This window comes from Hemisphaericaspora subhashii, assembly GCF_019202705.1.
Source record: "Hemisphaericaspora subhashii strain CBS 10753 chromosome Unknown scaffold38, whole genome shotgun sequence".
Taxonomy (NCBI): domain Eukaryota; kingdom Fungi; phylum Ascomycota; class Pichiomycetes; order Serinales; family Debaryomycetaceae; genus Hemisphaericaspora; species Hemisphaericaspora subhashii.
The window spans coordinates 52776-70148 of record NW_026057386.1 but is presented as its reverse complement, the minus strand read 5'-3'; the positions used below and the strand labels follow the sequence as shown (position 1 = coordinate 70148).

At 36.0% G+C, this 17373-nt stretch overlaps 8 protein-coding genes across 8 annotated transcripts; 5 read left to right on the top strand and 3 right to left on the bottom strand. All coding sequences in view use genetic code 12, as the record gives it.

The window, feature by feature from the left end:
- Nucleotides 1-200: 200 nt before the first annotated feature.
- FUM12 (Fum12p) lies at nt 201-1670 on the bottom strand (the record flags this gene model as incomplete). Its single annotated transcript, XM_049409290.1, has 1 exon — nt 201-1670. One exon carries the CDS (start codon nt 1668-1670, stop codon nt 201-203), a length of 1470 nt encoding a protein of 489 aa, XP_049261482.1.
- Nucleotides 1671-1952: 282 nt separating this feature from the next.
- Nucleotides 1953-3995, bottom strand: J8A68_005244 (uncharacterized protein; the record flags this gene model as incomplete). The annotated part of the gene is made up of 1 exon (XM_049409289.1): nt 1953-3995. The coding sequence occupies one exon, from the start codon at nt 3993-3995 to the stop codon at nt 1953-1955; it is 2043 nt and encodes a 680-aa protein (XP_049261481.1).
- A 549-nt stretch (nt 3996-4544) lies between these two features.
- On the top strand, nt 4545-7175 carry J8A68_005243 (uncharacterized protein; the record flags this gene model as incomplete). The annotated part of the gene is made up of 1 exon (XM_049409288.1): nt 4545-7175. One exon carries the CDS (start codon nt 4545-4547, stop codon nt 7173-7175), a length of 2631 nt encoding a protein of 876 aa, XP_049261480.1.
- A 276-nt stretch (nt 7176-7451) lies between these two features.
- J8A68_005242 (uncharacterized protein) lies at nt 7452-8228 on the top strand (the record flags this gene model as incomplete). The annotated part of the gene is made up of 2 exons (XM_049409287.1): nt 7452-8035; nt 8099-8228. The coding sequence occupies 2 exons, from the start codon at nt 7452-7454 to the stop codon at nt 8226-8228; spliced, it is 714 nt and encodes a 237-aa protein (XP_049261479.1).
- Nucleotides 8229-8487: 259 nt separating this feature from the next.
- Nucleotides 8488-13853, top strand: J8A68_005241 (uncharacterized protein; the record flags this gene model as incomplete). Its single annotated transcript, XM_049409285.1, has 3 exons — nt 8488-8490; nt 8560-9766; nt 9913-13853. 3 exons carry the CDS (start codon nt 8488-8490, stop codon nt 13851-13853), a joined length of 5151 nt encoding a protein of 1716 aa, XP_049261478.1.
- Nucleotides 13854-13858: 5 nt separating this feature from the next.
- Nucleotides 13859-14715, bottom strand: J8A68_005240 (uncharacterized protein; the record flags this gene model as incomplete). Its single annotated transcript, XM_049409284.1, has 2 exons — nt 13859-14600; nt 14663-14715. The coding sequence occupies 2 exons, from the start codon at nt 14713-14715 to the stop codon at nt 13859-13861; spliced, it is 795 nt and encodes a 264-aa protein (XP_049261477.1).
- A 148-nt stretch (nt 14716-14863) lies between these two features.
- On the top strand, nt 14864-15652 carry J8A68_005239 (putative serine hydrolase; the record flags this gene model as incomplete). The annotated part of the gene is made up of 1 exon (XM_049409283.1): nt 14864-15652. One exon carries the CDS (start codon nt 14864-14866, stop codon nt 15650-15652), a length of 789 nt encoding a protein of 262 aa, XP_049261476.1.
- A 190-nt stretch (nt 15653-15842) lies between these two features.
- On the top strand, nt 15843-17369 carry ABD1 (mRNA (guanine-N7)-methyltransferase; the record flags this gene model as incomplete). The annotated part of the gene is made up of 1 exon (XM_049409282.1): nt 15843-17369. The coding sequence occupies one exon, from the start codon at nt 15843-15845 to the stop codon at nt 17367-17369; it is 1527 nt and encodes a 508-aa protein (XP_049261475.1).
- Nucleotides 17370-17373: the final 4 nt, after the last annotated feature.

The following is a 17373-nucleotide window of genomic DNA, read 5'->3' as shown; positions in this document are numbered from 1 at the left end:
GCACCAGAAAAAAGATTTGGCTGGTAGCACTGACACCATGGTAGAATAATAACCAAGCAATTTAGAGGTTTGCATGTTTCATTATCATTTGACTTAAATAATAATAAATAATAATAAAATGGGGGAATATAAACAAGATGTATAAAAACTTACATATACATAAATATAAACTTAACTATAAATATCTAGAATTAATCTTTTTAATCCTTTGGACCAATCATCTTTTCTGGTCTAACCCATTCATCGAATTCAGCTTCACTTAAAACACCCAATTCAAGAGCAGATTGCTTTAAAGTTAAACCCTTCTTGTGAGCATTCTTGGCAGTCTTTGATGCAGCATCATAACCAATCTTTGGGTTTAATGCAGTAACCAACATCAATGATTCGTGTAAGGTCTTTTCAATCTTTTCTTTGTTAGCTTGAATACCATCAACACAGTTAGTTCTGAAAGAAGCAGCACCATCAGCAATTAATCTGATTGAAGATAACAAGTTGGAAATCATGACTGGCTTGAAAACATTTAATTCGAATTGACCAGATGCACCAGCAAAAGTGATAGCAGCATTGTTACCAAAGACTTGACAAGCAACCATGGTTAAAGCTTCGTTTTGGGTTGGGTTAACTTTACCAGGCATGATTGAAGAACCTGGTTCGTTTTCTGGTAAAGATAATTCACCATATCCACATCTTGGACCAGAACCTAAGTATCTGATATCATTAGCAATCTTGTATAAAGAGACAGCAACAGTGTTTAATGCACCAGAGGCTTCAACAATAGCATCATGGGCAGCTAAAGCTTCAAACTTGTTTGGAGCAGTCTTGAATGGGAAACCAGTCAATTTAGAAACTTGTTCAGCAACCTTGGCATCGTATCCCTTTCTAGTGTTCAAACCAGTACCAACGGCAGTACCACCTTGAGCCAAGTACAATAAGTTTGGTAAAGTCTTTTCAACTCTTTCAATACCATTGGTTAATTGTTGGACATAACCAGAGAATTCTTGACCTAAAGTTAATGGAGTAGCATCTTGTAAATGGGTTCTACCAATCTTGATGATATCCTTGAATTCTTCAGCCTTAGCTTGTAAAGAATCACGTAACTTGGTTAATTCTGGGATTAAAGAATTGTTGATTTCAGTAACAGCAGCAATGTGCATAACGGTTGGGAAAGTATCATTGGAAGATTGAGACATGTTACAGTGATCATTTGGATGGACTGGCTTTTTAGAACCCAATTCACCACCTAAAATTTCGATAGCTCTGTTAGAAATGACTTCATTGGCATTCATGTTAGATTGAGTACCGGAACCAGTTTGGAAAACAACTAATGGGAAGTGTTCGTCCAATTTTCCTTCAGAAACTTCAGTAGCAGCTTGTTGAATGGCTTGGGATAACTTTGGATCCAAAGCACCTAATGATTCATTAACAATTGCAGTAGATTTCTTTAAGATACCAAAAGCTCTAACAACCGGAGTTGGCATACGAGCAGCTGGACCACCAATCTTGAAGTTCATTTTAGATCTAGCAGTTTGAGCACCATAATATTTGGAACTGTCAACTTCGATTTCACCAAAAGCATCACTTTCAATTCTGGTGCTTTGGAAAGCAATAGCGGAGTTGGAGAAGGCTCTGGATGAAACCTTGACTGAGTTTTTGGTAGTTAATCTCAACATGATACTTATTGTAGTTTTCAATACAAATCAAAGAAATTGAAGAAATCGAAATTCAAAACTTCTGGGGTTGAAAAAAAAAAAAATTCGGTGGTTCTTATAAATTTAGTTTTTCAACAATTTGTCCGGTAGAAATCGGAAAACTTTAAAAAATTTAGTCCGGGGATTAAATTTGATTGGCTGAAAAGAAAAAAATTGCGGAAAAAGACAAATGCGTTGGTTGCAGGCTGCAAAATAAAATTCTATTGATTAAATGATTTTCTATTTACAAATAAATAAATATGTTTACCTTTCGAAACGTCTTCTAAACTCTATTAATTCCTCTTCAGTGGGCCATTCCCAGTTCGTTTGTTCATATGCCACACTTTCTCGTCTAAGCTTTTCATGATGTCTAAGATGCCTATCAGAAAATTCCCGTGGAAATGCAATAAGAAGCATCATGAGGGTTCCTTTATTGGGAACAAAGTTAATATCCTCCCACCATTTCAAAATTTTTGATAGTTCTGAAATATACCCATTCTTCATTAGCAACTTTATATACGCCCTCCACAAATCGTTGGTAGGCGTTAATCCAAATTCTAGATCGTTAGCTCGATATTTTACATGCGAGTGAAATTGAATAATGGCCACTTGCTGCGGCGAAAGATCATCCCATGCCTGATCAATCTCTGTGCCAGCGGCTTGGATTAGGATTTTTAAAGACTTCTTGTTTGGGGTTAAGTTCTTATCCAACAATTCACGTTTATATACCTGATAAACATTCTTTGGATTCATTTGGTATATCCATTCTAGTATCATACCTATTTCAACCACGGAACGCATTGGGAAATTTGTATGCATTAGGCGTACCGAATATTCCCCTAGGTTATCAAATATATCATTTTCGGTTTCAGAATTACCTTCATCCCAAAAATGCAACAACTTACATTTCCTTCCCTTTCTTTTATACCTATATAGCAATTGGATATATTTAGGAAGAAAAGCACTAATAAGGTTCCCAGATTTTTCTTTCTTGCTTTTCGTCATATTGATCATTTCCTCCAAGATTGATATGTCATAAACTGGACGCAACAATGCATTAACAATAGCTCGCAGTAGAATCGCATCTGAATCAACTATTCTTGAAAGTATTTTCAAACTTCGATTTGAATCAAGTAAGCCAAAAGAATCTAGTTTCCTAATGAAAAATAACCATATGTTAGTTGACTTGTTACACTGCGTGAACGCAGTATCGAATTCCTCAAGCAATTCTTCAGGAGATGTTGCCAAACAGATTTTACCAATGTGATAAGCAACCAGTTCTTTTCTAGACGCTGCATCTCCTCCAAGAAACCGCTTTTCAACAATATCCATTAATTTCTTCGCCTTTTCCGGAGAAATATCTGCCATCATTACGATTATACCCATATACGCTCGGAAATCCAATTCCTTATAAGCATTCAGTCCGTCTGTTTCAAGAAATTTCACTAGATGCTCTTGGGTAGTAGCTATCTTAACTCGATCTAATGATTTTTGACGTGCAGCATATTCCGCAATCTTCCAAACAAGGTAATTGATAAATGCATTATCAAATTCAATATCTACACCCTTTCTCTTAGATTTGCAAAACTGAAATGTACTTTGAATTATATCTTCCAATAAGTCTGGTTCGAATTCTAAACTGTGAAAAATTAAGTTTTCTAAGCATTTCTTTAGGATCGAGGGATTCAGCAAACAACACTCGGAAAATGGCTTTAGGTTATGCTTCCATAAATCTAATTGGAGAACAAATTCTTCTTTAAATAGGGGATTCCTACATAGTAAATCAAATAGAACAAATGCTGGAGGATCAACCGACTTGCAAATAAATGAATGGCTTTCTCTAATTGAAGGTGCAGTTATTGATTTCACCCAGTTGATTAGATCTCGTTTGACAGTATGGGGCTTCCCCAATTTCTGATTGATAAAGTAAAAAGATAGTACTCCCAACTCAATAGCTCTTGGCAACGAATCCAAATAGATGACACTCTTTAATAACCTCTGTGATTCTTGTTTTATATTCAACTTGAGCTCGGATTCTATTAGCTCTTGAATGCTCTCTAAGGAAGAGTGATTAGTCATGACACTTAAAAACCGTTCAAAAAAAACTTCCTGGTCTTTTATGTCTAATTCTGTTTCCACTTTGCTAAGTCTCTCAAATGCAAGGCATATCTGGAATACTATTGGTTCTAATAATTCTCTTTCTAGCTTCGTATTTGACATCTTGTGTGCATTTGTTGGTATTGACGTATTAACATCCAAAGGAAATTTCTTTTCGATTTTTAGTCGACAATATAAAGGTAAGTTCATGATTCTAGGTTGAATTTTAACTCTTGGTCGAGTATAGTTCTTTAATTCATTATTTAATTTGGTCGGTATTCTTTCGAAGCTTCGATGACTTAGTAACGATTTTGTTGATGCATATCTCAGTAGAGTAAGCAGGACACTATTTTGCTTGAAATGGGTTCGTCGTATCACACAGAAGTTTATCATATTACTATCATATCACTATCCCCTTTAGTAGTTGCTCTGTACTTTATAGTTCTCGAAATCACTGGTGATGGTAGAGGTCAGAATTTTTCATTAATTTTTTTTTGGTGGTAGAATTGAGTGGTACCTGGTTTGGATCAACTTACTTATTAAGATATCAAGAGATGTACAGATTTCAAAAGTATAGAATATGTCAAAAATAATACTATTAGAGATTATTGTATAGGGAATATAGATACTATGTCTTTTAACTCAAGTACCCATTAAACCAGGTAGTCTTGGCCCGCAATGCTTCGCGGGTGCAATTATCGGCTACCACGAAATATAAAATTCGGTTTTTCTCCCCGTAGAACGATTTTTGCCACAACGATGAGCCAACAAGGAACATGTCAAATCTTATTTCAAATGAGCAATAATTCTAGAATTGAATATAAACAATTATTGAAAGTGGCCAGAAACGATTCCAATGAAAGCAATAAGCCAAGGAAGAAAAGAAGGACTACAAGACCTGCAACCAATACGTTTGAAAATCAAAACACAATTGAACTAGCAAGCAACCCTGAATCAAGTTCAAACCCCACCGAGATAATTAACCTAACTAGCAGCTCCAACTCAGATGAATCAGATGAATTTGAGGATGTTAGTTTGATACCCAATTTGACTCAAGCAATCGGACAACACTCAATCGAGCAAGACTCCGACGAGTCGGAAGAATTTGAAGACGTGGATCTTAATAATGACGCGTTCAACATTGGCTTATCTACAAACGCTACTATTTCCAACCGTGATGAGGTCTTGACCATCCCAATTCAACCAAATTTGGAAGTTACTCAAAAAAAGAAAAGAACTATAGTGAGTATTGAAGAACGGACTCGACGATTACAAATCCATCGCCTGTATATTCTTTTCATGGCAACGCATGGAGCGATCCGTAACTCTTGGTGCAACAATAAGTCACTCGCAAGTGCTCTAGCAGAAATATATTTGGATGACTCCATTAGGAAACTAATTAAAGGTGGTGATAGTGAGAAAGATTCCAATTCAGTCCGTTCAAGAAAGTTGCTCGATGGGCTACACAAACTAATGAATCGATATAACCTGAAGTTTCGGATCACATCGCAAGGATTGATACGCAAGAATTGGAATGAACTTTCCAAACGTCAAAACAGAACCGAGACTGTAAGTGCTGGTCAATTCAGAAAACTAATCATTAATTTTCGAGGTAATAGAGACATAGCAGTTCAGGGCTTCGTAAGTCTATTAAGAGGACTAGGATTGAATGCGAGATTAGTATTTTCTTTACAACCTCCTGATTTTACAGACTTGTCAGTAAATTCTGGACCGGATATTGCAGAAGCTACAGAATGTAAAAGTCTTCCTAATTCAATTTCAAATAGCCGAGACGAATTTTTGTCTCAATCCAAGAAACAGAAACAAGCAAATGGCATGACATTTACCGAGTCACGCTTTCCAGTTTTCTGGACTGAAGTTTGGGATAAACATTTAAGAAAGTGGGTCAGTATAGATCCCATAGTTATGAAATCCATTGAGGTTTGTCCCAAGAGAAGGAAATCACAGTTTGAACCACCATCTTCAGATAATAGGAACCAGATAACTTACGTTCTTGCATTTGACAAGGCTGGTCGGGTTAGAGATGTCACTCGAAGGTATAGTTTGTCATATAATGCAAATACAGTAAGAAAACGTATAGAGTCAAGATCAGAAGAAGACGCCCACTGGTATCGAAAGGTTTTAAAGGCTTGCAGCAAGAGAAATTCTCGTTGCTCAACAGATATATTCGAGTTAAAGGAATTCCACGATCGTGATTTGGCAGAGGGAATGCCCAATAACCTACAAGCATTCAAGAATCACCCACTTTATGCCTTGGAATCGCAAATTCGTCAGAATGAGGTAATATATCCCAAAGACAATACCACTAAATGTGGGACCTTTCGCTCGCGGACGGCAACAAAGGTAATACCAGTATATAAAAGATCAAGTGTTCATCATGTGCGATCTGCAAAAGCTTGGTATTTGAGAGGACGAGTATTGAAAATCGGAGCACAACCATTGAAAATCAAGGAGGCTGCAGATCCTTCGGATAATATTAGGTTATATGCTGAATTTCAAACAAAATTGTATATTCCAAAGCCAGTAGAGAACGGCATCGTGCCGAAAAATGAGTTTGGAAATGTTGATGTTTATACTGCAACCATGCTTCCAGACAATGGTGCTTTGATACGAATAGGCCCCAATTGTCCAATGAAGCTCCTACAGACAGCTGCTAGGATATTAGGAATTGATTATGCTAAAGCTATAGTGGCATTCGATTTTGGCGCAAAGCTGAAAAGAAGGAGAACCAATGCAACTGCAAGAGAAGGTGGTATTGTTATTGCTGAAGAATACAAGGAAGCTATGGATATAACTGTTGAGCATCTTATAGAAGACGAGTTAGATCAGAAACGACAATTTATGGAAATCAGTGCTCTAAACAATTGGAAATATTTTTTAACTAAACTTCGAGTTCAAGCACGTGTAAATAGAGAACACGGAGTAATATCGGACGCGGAAAGTCCAGTAGCAGAATCTGATAATGAATCCAGTGACGATGATCAAGGTGGATTTATTTTGACTGATGTTGAAGACAACCAACCAATTTCCTACTTGCAAAATGAAGAGGATTCAGATGATTCGAGCGAGTTTGAAGGTGGTGGGTTTTTAACTTCTGATAAGGATGAGGTACAAAAAGTTGCCAAGAAAATGGGTGAGAAAATTGTTTGTAACAATGCCCAACAAGAAGCTAGATCATTGCCCGGAATCGGGGAGCCGAATGATACACCGCCAGACGTGTCTGGAATACATGAAAAAGATTCAAGTAAGCAGAATAATATTCACGAACTTTTAAGCGAACAACCGGAAACCAGCTCCCAGGAACTTCAAGAAACATTTATTCCATCTGATAACTATGATTCTAGCTTAGATTTTGAATATAGTGATTAATGAGTGAAAAATTTTCCGGCATACTGTACAACTAATTTTTAATTAAAGCGCAATTGCGCAAAATTTGAATTTTTTATTTTTGTTAAGAAAATTTTTTGACTCTTGATTTGATTAAATTTTATTCATCTAACGTTAAAGATATCAGATTTACTCTTTAAATTATGAGCTTTTATATATAAAAGATTATAAATAAATAGATATATTCCCTTTTCTTCGTTGTTTTCACCAGACTTAGTTAGTTTGAAAAGAATAGGGCAAAAAAAGGAGATCTTTAGTATGTTGGAGAATACAGTGGCAGAAAATGTTTTAGGTACAATTGGTACAATATGTTGGTGTATTCAACTTATACCTCAGATTATACGAAATTATAGAGTAAAAGATTGTGAAGGTGTCCCGCCACTCATGTTGTTTCTATGGACTGCTAGTGGTGTTCCCTTTGCTATATACTTTTTTGCCACAGATGGAGCTATTCCCTTACAGATCCAGCCTCAATTATTTACATTTTTTTGTTTAATTACATGGGTACAAACATTATACTATCCACCACATAAGATTAGCAGAAGAAGATTAATCATTTTTGTTACATCATTTCTCCTTATATCAGTTGGATTGGAAGTTGGATTCATATTATGGTTGAGACCACTTTATGCTAGAGGTATAGAATGGCCGATGTTAATCATTGGGATTATTGCGTCAATACTTTTGGCCGTTGGATTAATTCCCCCATATTTTGAGTTAGCAAAGAGAAAAGGTCGTGTTGTCGGTATTAACTTTGGATTTTTACTCATTGATTCAGCCGGTGCATTTTTCTCCATTTTGAGTATCATCTTTGGTACCGTCGACATCATGAGCATTGTGTTGTATGCAATTGTTCTCTTTCTTGAACTCGGAATATTCGCCAGTCACTTTATATGGTGGATCAGATTTGGAAGGAAAGAAAAAGCAACTGATGATTCACTGTCCTTGGAATCTGATCCAGAACATCAAGAGATTACTGTCCAGGACAAGTCTGAGGTTGAAAGTAAAATCTCCATCAGTGTAAATACTAAGTAGCTTGTAGCATTAATTTAATTGAACAATTATTTATTTATTTATTTATTTATTACTTTTATACAATTCAAGATTCGATTTCTCTTCGAGTGAAATTGAGAGACTTCTTATTGGATTTTATTATACTAGGTGGTGCGCCGGTGGTGCGAATTGAATAAAAATTGTTGGTTGCCAAAAAACAAACTTGCCATAAACCTAAAATCACAAACAACCAATTCAATCAATCAGACACTTACACATCAAATCAAACGGAGGTTGATAAATGGTATGTAATCTATCTATTGCACGTGCGACCTTTCTTTAACGACTTATTTACTAACTTACATTGCGTTAGTCTTCTTTCGTACCATTGAACTTTATTGAGGATCCTTCTGTTTCCAAAAAGGATCTAGAAGAACAACATACAAGAGAACTTCAAGTCGAACAAGGGTTTAAATTATTCCAAAAAGCTTTGCTATTTCAGAAAAAGAGCGATTATGTTCAAGCATATAAAATATATGAAGAGTTGTTTTTACTTGATGTGATATCCAATCATTATCTGGAAGAAGAAGCTTTCTTACGTGGCATCCAAAATGGTTCACAAAATTCATCCGTCGATGAATTATCATTATTGTCACCAAATCTTAAATCGCTTCGATATTTGATATTCAGGAACAGAGGATTTTTATACTTGGACATATTGAGGGAACATAATGAAGCCATAATGAAAGAAATAAACCTTAAAGATTCTATTTCTAGTACCGTGGACTATAAAACTAAATCAAAAGACCTTTTCTATACGATGTTGGATGATTTCTGTATAGCATTGCTATACAATGAAGGTGATGAAAAGTTATTGGAAACGTTGTATCAAATGTACATGACGATAGGTTCAACGAGACTTGCAAGATTTACAGTTGAATACTCGTTAAACTCCCGGGAAGAGAGTGACGAATTAGCAGGATTATTACCCATAAGTGATTTAGCCAGACGTAGGTTCAACCACATACTAGGCAAGTTGCATGTAAACAATACATCAACTAAGAACACAGACTTGGAGCTATCGCTCCAATTTTTGGAGGCAATGAAACAGGATTTTACTGATCAGCAATTGGAATCGAAAAAGAAGAAACTTATGTCAATAGAATGCGCTGGAAAAGGAGGCAAATTAAACTGGCTGGATATCCTTGACTCTATAAACAAGTATTTGAAAGACAACCAAGACAATTCAAAGGTGGAAGATGTTTATTATACCAGACTTAAATTTCTAGAACCTTATATATTAACAGAGGAATCATTTGACATAGTTGAATTGGTTATATCCCAAGAAGAAAAGGCCATGGTCGTTACGGAACCCATTCCCACCGTCTCTTCTACAGATTCCGAAGACAAAATATTAGAAAAGGACGAACTAAAGAAAGTAGACGATGATGTAACTAATGATTCCAAACAAATACAAAGATCTTCGAAAAGATTGGCTAAGACAGAGACCAGCACAGAGATTCCCGAAATTATTCTAGAAAGGAAACATTTTGGAGCCCTAAATACATTTATGTATCCATGTCTTTATCTTCGGTCTTTCCAAAATTTGAAATATCGGATATTCCTTCCATCTATTTAGAAGAGACAAAAGAAGTCAATACGTTCATGAAAGATTTCGTAAACATCCTAAATGATTGGAATTCCCAAAGTTATGCCATTTCGCTAGGTTCGAATTCTTCACAGAGCAGTAAATCCAAAGATAAAATAGATGATAATTCAAAGCTTCTAGATTTATTGAGTGAGTTCGGAGGAGGAACCAATCAGACGGAAAAGAAAATGTACCGAAATATATCGGAAATAGAGACTTCCGACAAAATTATTGAGTTTGTCAAAGAAATGAACCGAAGAAAGCCTAATTTTGAAGAAGCAAAACTTTCCATTATACGACACCTTTTGGGCACAGACGAAACTGCATTGATTATAGAATCTGAATGGGACGCTAAACTATACAATAAAGTCAAGGATTGGGTAGTAGAATTTGAAATTTATATCTATGATTTATTAAATACACGGAAACCAAGCATTGGCGATTTGAAGTTGGCCGTTTCTCTATTTGAAGTATTGGTCGATTGCTCGATTAGTTTAGAGCTCCACATTAAAGATTTAATTAAAACGAAGCTGAAGTTCAATAAGGCCATCATAAATAGTTTGAGCCAAGATCTCCTCAAACTAAATGATAAAATAAATCGTTGGTCCATTCGCATTGATGATCATTTCCATGATCTTGGTACTCATGACGAAATAGGTTTTGTATTGGAATGCCGATTTAGATGGGGGAAAATAATAAAAGAGAAATATCAAACTGCTTCTTGGAATGAAGATCAAGTGATTCGAGGGATGCTTGAGCAATTATTAAAGCTTGTGACAAGTTCCAAATTTAAGATTGCAATCAATTACCCAAACTACGCCAACTTTATGGAATTGACTTTAGATGGAATACAGAACCAATTAACAATGGTGTCTGTTCTTTCAATTTTCTGGAGGATTTTATATTCAGAGCCGCATAATGGGAGTACAGAAGCGATCCTTCTTTTAGAAGATATTTTAATTAGCACGGAACGAAGTGAGAACGAAGCCATTACTTCAATTAAAGAATTCTTAAATGTTTCTGCGGTGGAAATGAGACTTAGCCTATGGGGGATACTCCTTCTGTTTTATAACCTGAATGACAAATGGAAGCAACTACTAGTTGGATTTCATCATTGCTTGCATTTTCTTTGTGACTACTTAACTGGACGAAGCTACGAAGCGCTTGACACAGAAACAAGATTCAATACGTTATTGAGGGTAATCGGTTTTTATGCAGATAGCGTAACGCTTCTACTTACAAGCATTGAAAATAATGGTTGGAGATTAGGTGTTGAACTTTCAGAGAATGATTTGGATTTCCTGATATTGTTTATGTTCTTTGAATTATGCTTGTTATTCGAAACTCACGAGCAGGCTAGTTTTATGACATCCCTACGTTCATCGATTCGCGAAAGATCGCTTTCATCATATGAGAAACTAAAAGACATATTATTAAAAACAGTAGTACTAATGTTGGCATTACTTAAAGACTCATTTGAAAATGAAGAGCAAAACTTCTTAAAGAAAATTATCAAATTGTTTCATGCCCAATTGGGCGCTAGTGGAATCTGCAGTGCATCCCAAGGTATTTTTTTGGCCATTTCCCAAGAGTATTTGAGTGAACTTCCAGAAAGTGATGAAGACATTGCCCAGGTTATTTTATGCCGCTATCATTACAACATAAATATCAATGGTTTTATTCCAGTAGACCATTTTTCAGAGCGAAAAGATGAATTAGATGAAAATGATTGTAAAGAATTATCAAAATTTGTATTGCCATTCTGTTTCAAAAACAACCCCATGGTAAATACTCCCAAGCACGAAATCAAGTCGCTCATCGATGAGATATACAATGTTGTTGGTGACCTCGATTTTGAATCGAATGAAGTTTTAAACAGAAATAACGCATGTCTAGAATATTTCCTAGAATCAACGTTGGTAACTCCAAGGTTTGCTCGTGATGCATTCCATGGATTGATTGATTTAAATATGGACAAGATTGGAACCTATGATTTTTTATCTGGCGGTTTGTATTTCTTGCAAGGGTTACTAATATTTGCGTCTTATAAGATACGAAAAAAGAATATGCAGAGCAGGGCAGTCGAATTAGAAAATGTAGTTGCGTTGTTAACTAGCGACCTCGTTTCAGGGAATAATCGGGTTGAAAGTTGGTTTCTATTGGCTCAAGCATATGGTTTCTTGGTTGAAGATGATTTGATTTGGACATCTGACAAATTAACTGTGATTGAAAGAAAAATTGCAACAGCAAATATCCAGAGAAAAGCTTTAATTTGTTATTTGATGGCGATCAACGGAAGTATCAATGAATCCAGCACAGAAAGAATTAAACCGATCGTGGGTAGTTTGATGTCATCGTTTGCAAAAGAAATGTTCAGTGCTTGTATGGAACTCATGGATATGCATGCGTTTAGGGTTCTTCCTCATGCGAAGTTTATTCGGAAACCATCCGGGGCATCTTCCATTACTATGACAAATTCCAGCGTGATGACGAAATCCCTTTGTCTCAAGATCATTCAACAGTCATTACATCTTGCAATAAATTCTAACACTAAAGATTGGTTGGACTACTATTACTTATCCAAAGTGCAAAGAAAATTGAATAAGGCACCTTCATTAGTTTTAGACACTATGCGAAAGGCGTGTAAAATGTCATTCAAGTTTTCGAAAGCATCTGACTGCGTTGTAGAGCCCCACTATGCCCTAGTTTCCCTAACCACAAAGTATGTGAAACAAGATTTAATTTCAACTAAGCTAGGAGTAAGGCTTTTAGTTACTGATCCGATTATTCAAATTGAAACTGAAGAAAGTGATTTTTCAAAGAAAGAATACTACAAGTTGGCGTGTCAGGCATTGAGGAAGCTTGATAGCTTTGACAAGAAGAATTGGCAGCATAAAGCGAAATATAGATTAGCAAAGATATTATATGAAGAGTTTGAAGACGTAGATGGAGCCATTGAACAAATGTCGTCGTTTGTTTCTTTAAGAGCCACCAATAAAGCTTTGTTACTGATTTGGAAACCAGAACAAGAAAGACCAGGGAAGCATTTTTATTACACATTCCAGTACATTCAGTTTTACATTGAGTTACTCAAGGCTAAGAAAGATCTCATAGGCTTAATTGTTATGTTACCAAAACTTCGTAGATCAAATTCAATCATGGTTAATTTATACACTGCATGGGAAGGATTGTGTGCTTCTATTTGCAAGCTCATCAGACAACTGCTTCACATTGGAGATGTTTTTACGGAGACAATTATAAACAATTTATCTTATCAAGCTTTTACAATCAATATAAAATCTTTTATGGAATTAATGGAGCAAAAAGGTATCCCGGAAGATTTACACCCGCACTTGTGTTTTCTATATTCTATTAATGATATGAAGAAATTTAATAATGGATTTGGCCCAACCTCATTGATTGACGATACCATAGTCGGCATATATTTTAAGATCTATTTACATTTCTTCAAAGATTTGGATGTAGGACATAGTCCTGCGTTAGAATCTCCTGGTGCCAAAAAGAAGATTGCCAAGAGGGATATTTTCCCTCTAACTAACGACATCCTCAAGCAATTCAAGGCAGAAATAGAAGCAGTATTGAAAGAGAAACCTGATATTTATAATGATTTTGTTAGAAGCTCGCAGTCACGGGAAGTCAATGATAGTGTGATCATAATGGAAGAGGAGCCAACAAGCACGAGCCAGCCAGAACCAAATGGAGAATGCAGTCCTGAGAGTGGAAAAGTGGAACATATCAACGGTGACCAAAGAAGCACCCCTAATACACAAGACGACGATAGTCATCAAGGAATGATTACAAAAGACAGCTTAGATACTATAGATGAAGCCAAGACCAACGATGATGAGACAATTGAGCCAACTCCCAAGAAGGTTAAGTACAGCATGCTGGAAGATATGAAGACCGCTGAAGATGAGACAATTGAGCCAGCTGCCAAGAAAGCTAAGATTACAATGCTGGAAGATATGATATATCACATTATTGACGATGAAAGTTAACATATTTAATATACACTACCCTTTATAGAGATCAAATTTCTTAGAGTTAAATCATAAACAATCTTGTTCAATCTCTGCGAGGCGTACTTTAAACCGTCGTATCTTTTCCGTAAGATATCATTCTTTAGATCCAACAATTGGAAACCACTCTGAAGTTTGGAAACAATCTGCAGGTTAATTACTGCAATCGTATAGTCAATCGAGGAATCTGATTCATTAGCCCCCATTGAACATTGAATGATAGCACTAGTGGTATAATCCTGGATTACGTCCACCAATCTCAAAAGGACTAGTAAGTAAGTTTGATAATCCACTTTGTCCAAAAATATTGTTTCAGAAATCTCCTTTGGAGTAACGATTAGACCCTTGTCCACCAAGCAAGTAGTTAGTAACGGAATGTCAAGACTTCCACTTTCATACGATTCGAAAGAACGACCAATTGTCTGAAAGTAACGACACACAATACAAATATACATTGATTCTTCGATGAACTTACTGGTAAGACGCTCACGTTGTGCTTCTTTGCATTGTATTTCAGCTAACATCAGTCTAAAATGAGTGAAAATTTTCAGTATTGAATCCGTGTCTGGAAGTGCAACATCTGCTATACGGGCAGTCGTATCCACTGTACGATCCAATATTTCACTTGGTCTTACGGACAGAATATCATTTACTATCTTTCTATAAGGTGTCAATTTTAAGTCGAATTGGTGCTCTAGTTCACGTAGGTGCTCTCTCTGAGATGAGCTATTGGAAAGGGTTAGTTATTGATATTGAACAGTATCCTCAATTTTATTCTCACAACATACTCTTGTTCAATTTGGCATTTAATTTCATCTAAAAAGCTTTCGATACCAGACATATTTTGCTTTATCCACTTTTGATGATTCTTAATGAGATGAGGGTATGGTTTGTCTTAGTGAAATTTTCAACGAGTGAATTTATAACGACAAAAACCTCGAGACTCACACAAAATATATGCACATATGATACTTCTTGTAACGCTATAAATGACTGCGGTAAAGAAGATACTTTGCCTACCAGGCTTCTTACAAAATGGTAGTACGTTAGCAGCTAAATCTTCCGGTCTTAGAAAAAGCATGACGAAGAAGTTACAACTACAACTCGATTTTATTGATCCTTATCACCGCATCCAGTCAAAAGAAGAGGTTTCATTCCCATTTGGGCCAACTGAAGCAGAATCCCAAAGAGTTTGGGAGTCAGTTGTGCAAAAAGGCAATAACTGCTGTTGGTGGGATCATCAAGGTCCAGGAAACAATGTGGGCCTTCAAGATTCTGTTGATTATATTATCGACCACATAAGAAACAATGGACCTTATGAGGGAATAATCGGATTCTCACAAGGTGCAGCTATGGCCTTAATGATTACAAATTCTATCAGAAGGCTATTGCCCTCACATCCTGATTTTAAGATTGCTATGTTCATTTCTTGTTTCTGTTTAACGGAACCTAAACGTGGCAGTGATTGGGACAATAGAGATATAAATTATAAAATTGGAGATTTGGAAGAGTTTAAGAAAGTAGTAGAAATATCCAATGATGCATTGGAATATACATTACCTCCTAATGATTTAAGCACTAAGATAATAGTCGTGTATGGAGAAAACGATAATATTGTTACTCCAGTTCGAAGCAAATATGCTGCTTCAGTTTATTCAAGGGAGAATGTAAGTACTTTTCCTCATGATGGTGCTCATTTAGTACCAAACAAGAAAGATTTCATTGAACCTATTCTCAAGGCTTTCAATGAACAATTGTATGAGAAGTCATTGCTTTAAATGATTCCTCAAAACCCAATATAATTACTTTATGTAGTTAGAACTAGATCTATAGATATTTATAAAATTACTTCAATCATAAGCAATTTTTTGGAAGCCGTTCAGAAATGACCAGCAAAGGAGAAAAAAAATTAAGATGACTCTTGAAACATTCACAATTGTTATGAATCTTTTCTAGGACACTACAAGAATGGAGGAACCAAAAGCAGTATCATCTTCTCAAGATGGAATCGAACACGAACCAGTAGCTAAGAGGCAGAAAGTTGAAGAAACACTTTCTGAAGAATTCTCTCGGAGAAGAAATTCAAAAGATAAAGGTCAAATTTCATCAGCATACAACAACGAAAGTGAAAAGACCCCAGCTTGGTTGAAATCAAAGCAAAACATAGATCATAAGTATGATAAATACGGTACAAGAAGTGTAACTTCTCAATCTATACCGGCAGAAAGAAGCACATCAACGGATTCTAAATATGCCAAATACATGACTCAAGATCCGAGAATGCTGAGAATTAAACGAAGTCGAGATGAATTGGAACTGAGGCTTAATATATCCCAGAGGAAGGATCAACATTCGCATGAAGCAGAAGAAGATGAGGAGGAAGAAGAGGCTAATCCATACATACATCTTGATGTTGCAAATCCTTCAGTGAATCATCGTCAGGATCATCCAACTTATCGTACATTTCAAAGTAGAATCACCAATAAAGAAAAGAAAGATATCAATAGTATAGTTAAAGCTCATTACAATCAGAGAACACAACAATCCAAATTTCAAGGTTCGAGAGTCAATTCTCCAATCTATAAGTTAAGAAATTTTAACAATGCTATTAAGTATATTTTATTGGGGAACCATGTTAAGCATAATCCAGAAGAGTCAGAATTATTCTCGTTTCTAGATTTATGTTGTGGAAAAGGTGGTGATCTAAACAAATGTGAATTCGTTGGAATTGATCAATATATTGGAATAGATATTTCTGACTTGTCCGTAAGAGAGGCATATCAAAGATACTCAAAGCAAAAAGCCAGGTTTAAAAACACAAGAGGTCAGGACACGAATCGTTATAACTTCGAAGCATGTTTTGCAACTGGTGATTGCTTTACTGCGTTTGTTCCAGACATTTTAGAACCCAATTTCCCCGGTATTATTAATAGAGCATTCCCTGTCGATGCTGTATCAACTCAATTCTCATTACATTATGCATTTGAATCAGAGGAAAAGGTTCGTACGTTGTTAACCAATGTCACCAGATCACTCAGGCCAGGAGGGAGCTTTATCGGAACAATCCCTTCATCGGATATAATCAAAACCAAAATTGTTCAAAAAGAATTTCATAAAACCGAAACGGGAAAAGTCAAATTTGGGAATAGCTTGTACTCAGTCACGTTTGATAAGGAACCTCCCGCGGATGGTGTATTCAGGCCACCATTTGGAAATCGATATTCTTATTGGTTGAAGGATGCTGTTGATGATGTTCCCGAGTATGTAGTTCCTTTTGAAACATTAAGAGCCTTGTGTGAAGAATATGGACTTACGTTGAAGTATAAAAAGAATTTTATTGACATTTTCAATCAGGAAATCCCCAAGTACTTCTCGAAATTGAACAAGAACTTGATTGAAGGTATGAGAAGAACGGATGGTAAATATGGAGCCGAGGGAGAAGAGAAAGAAGCTGTTGGATTTTATCTCGGATTCGTTTTTGAGAAGCTAGGATAGTACG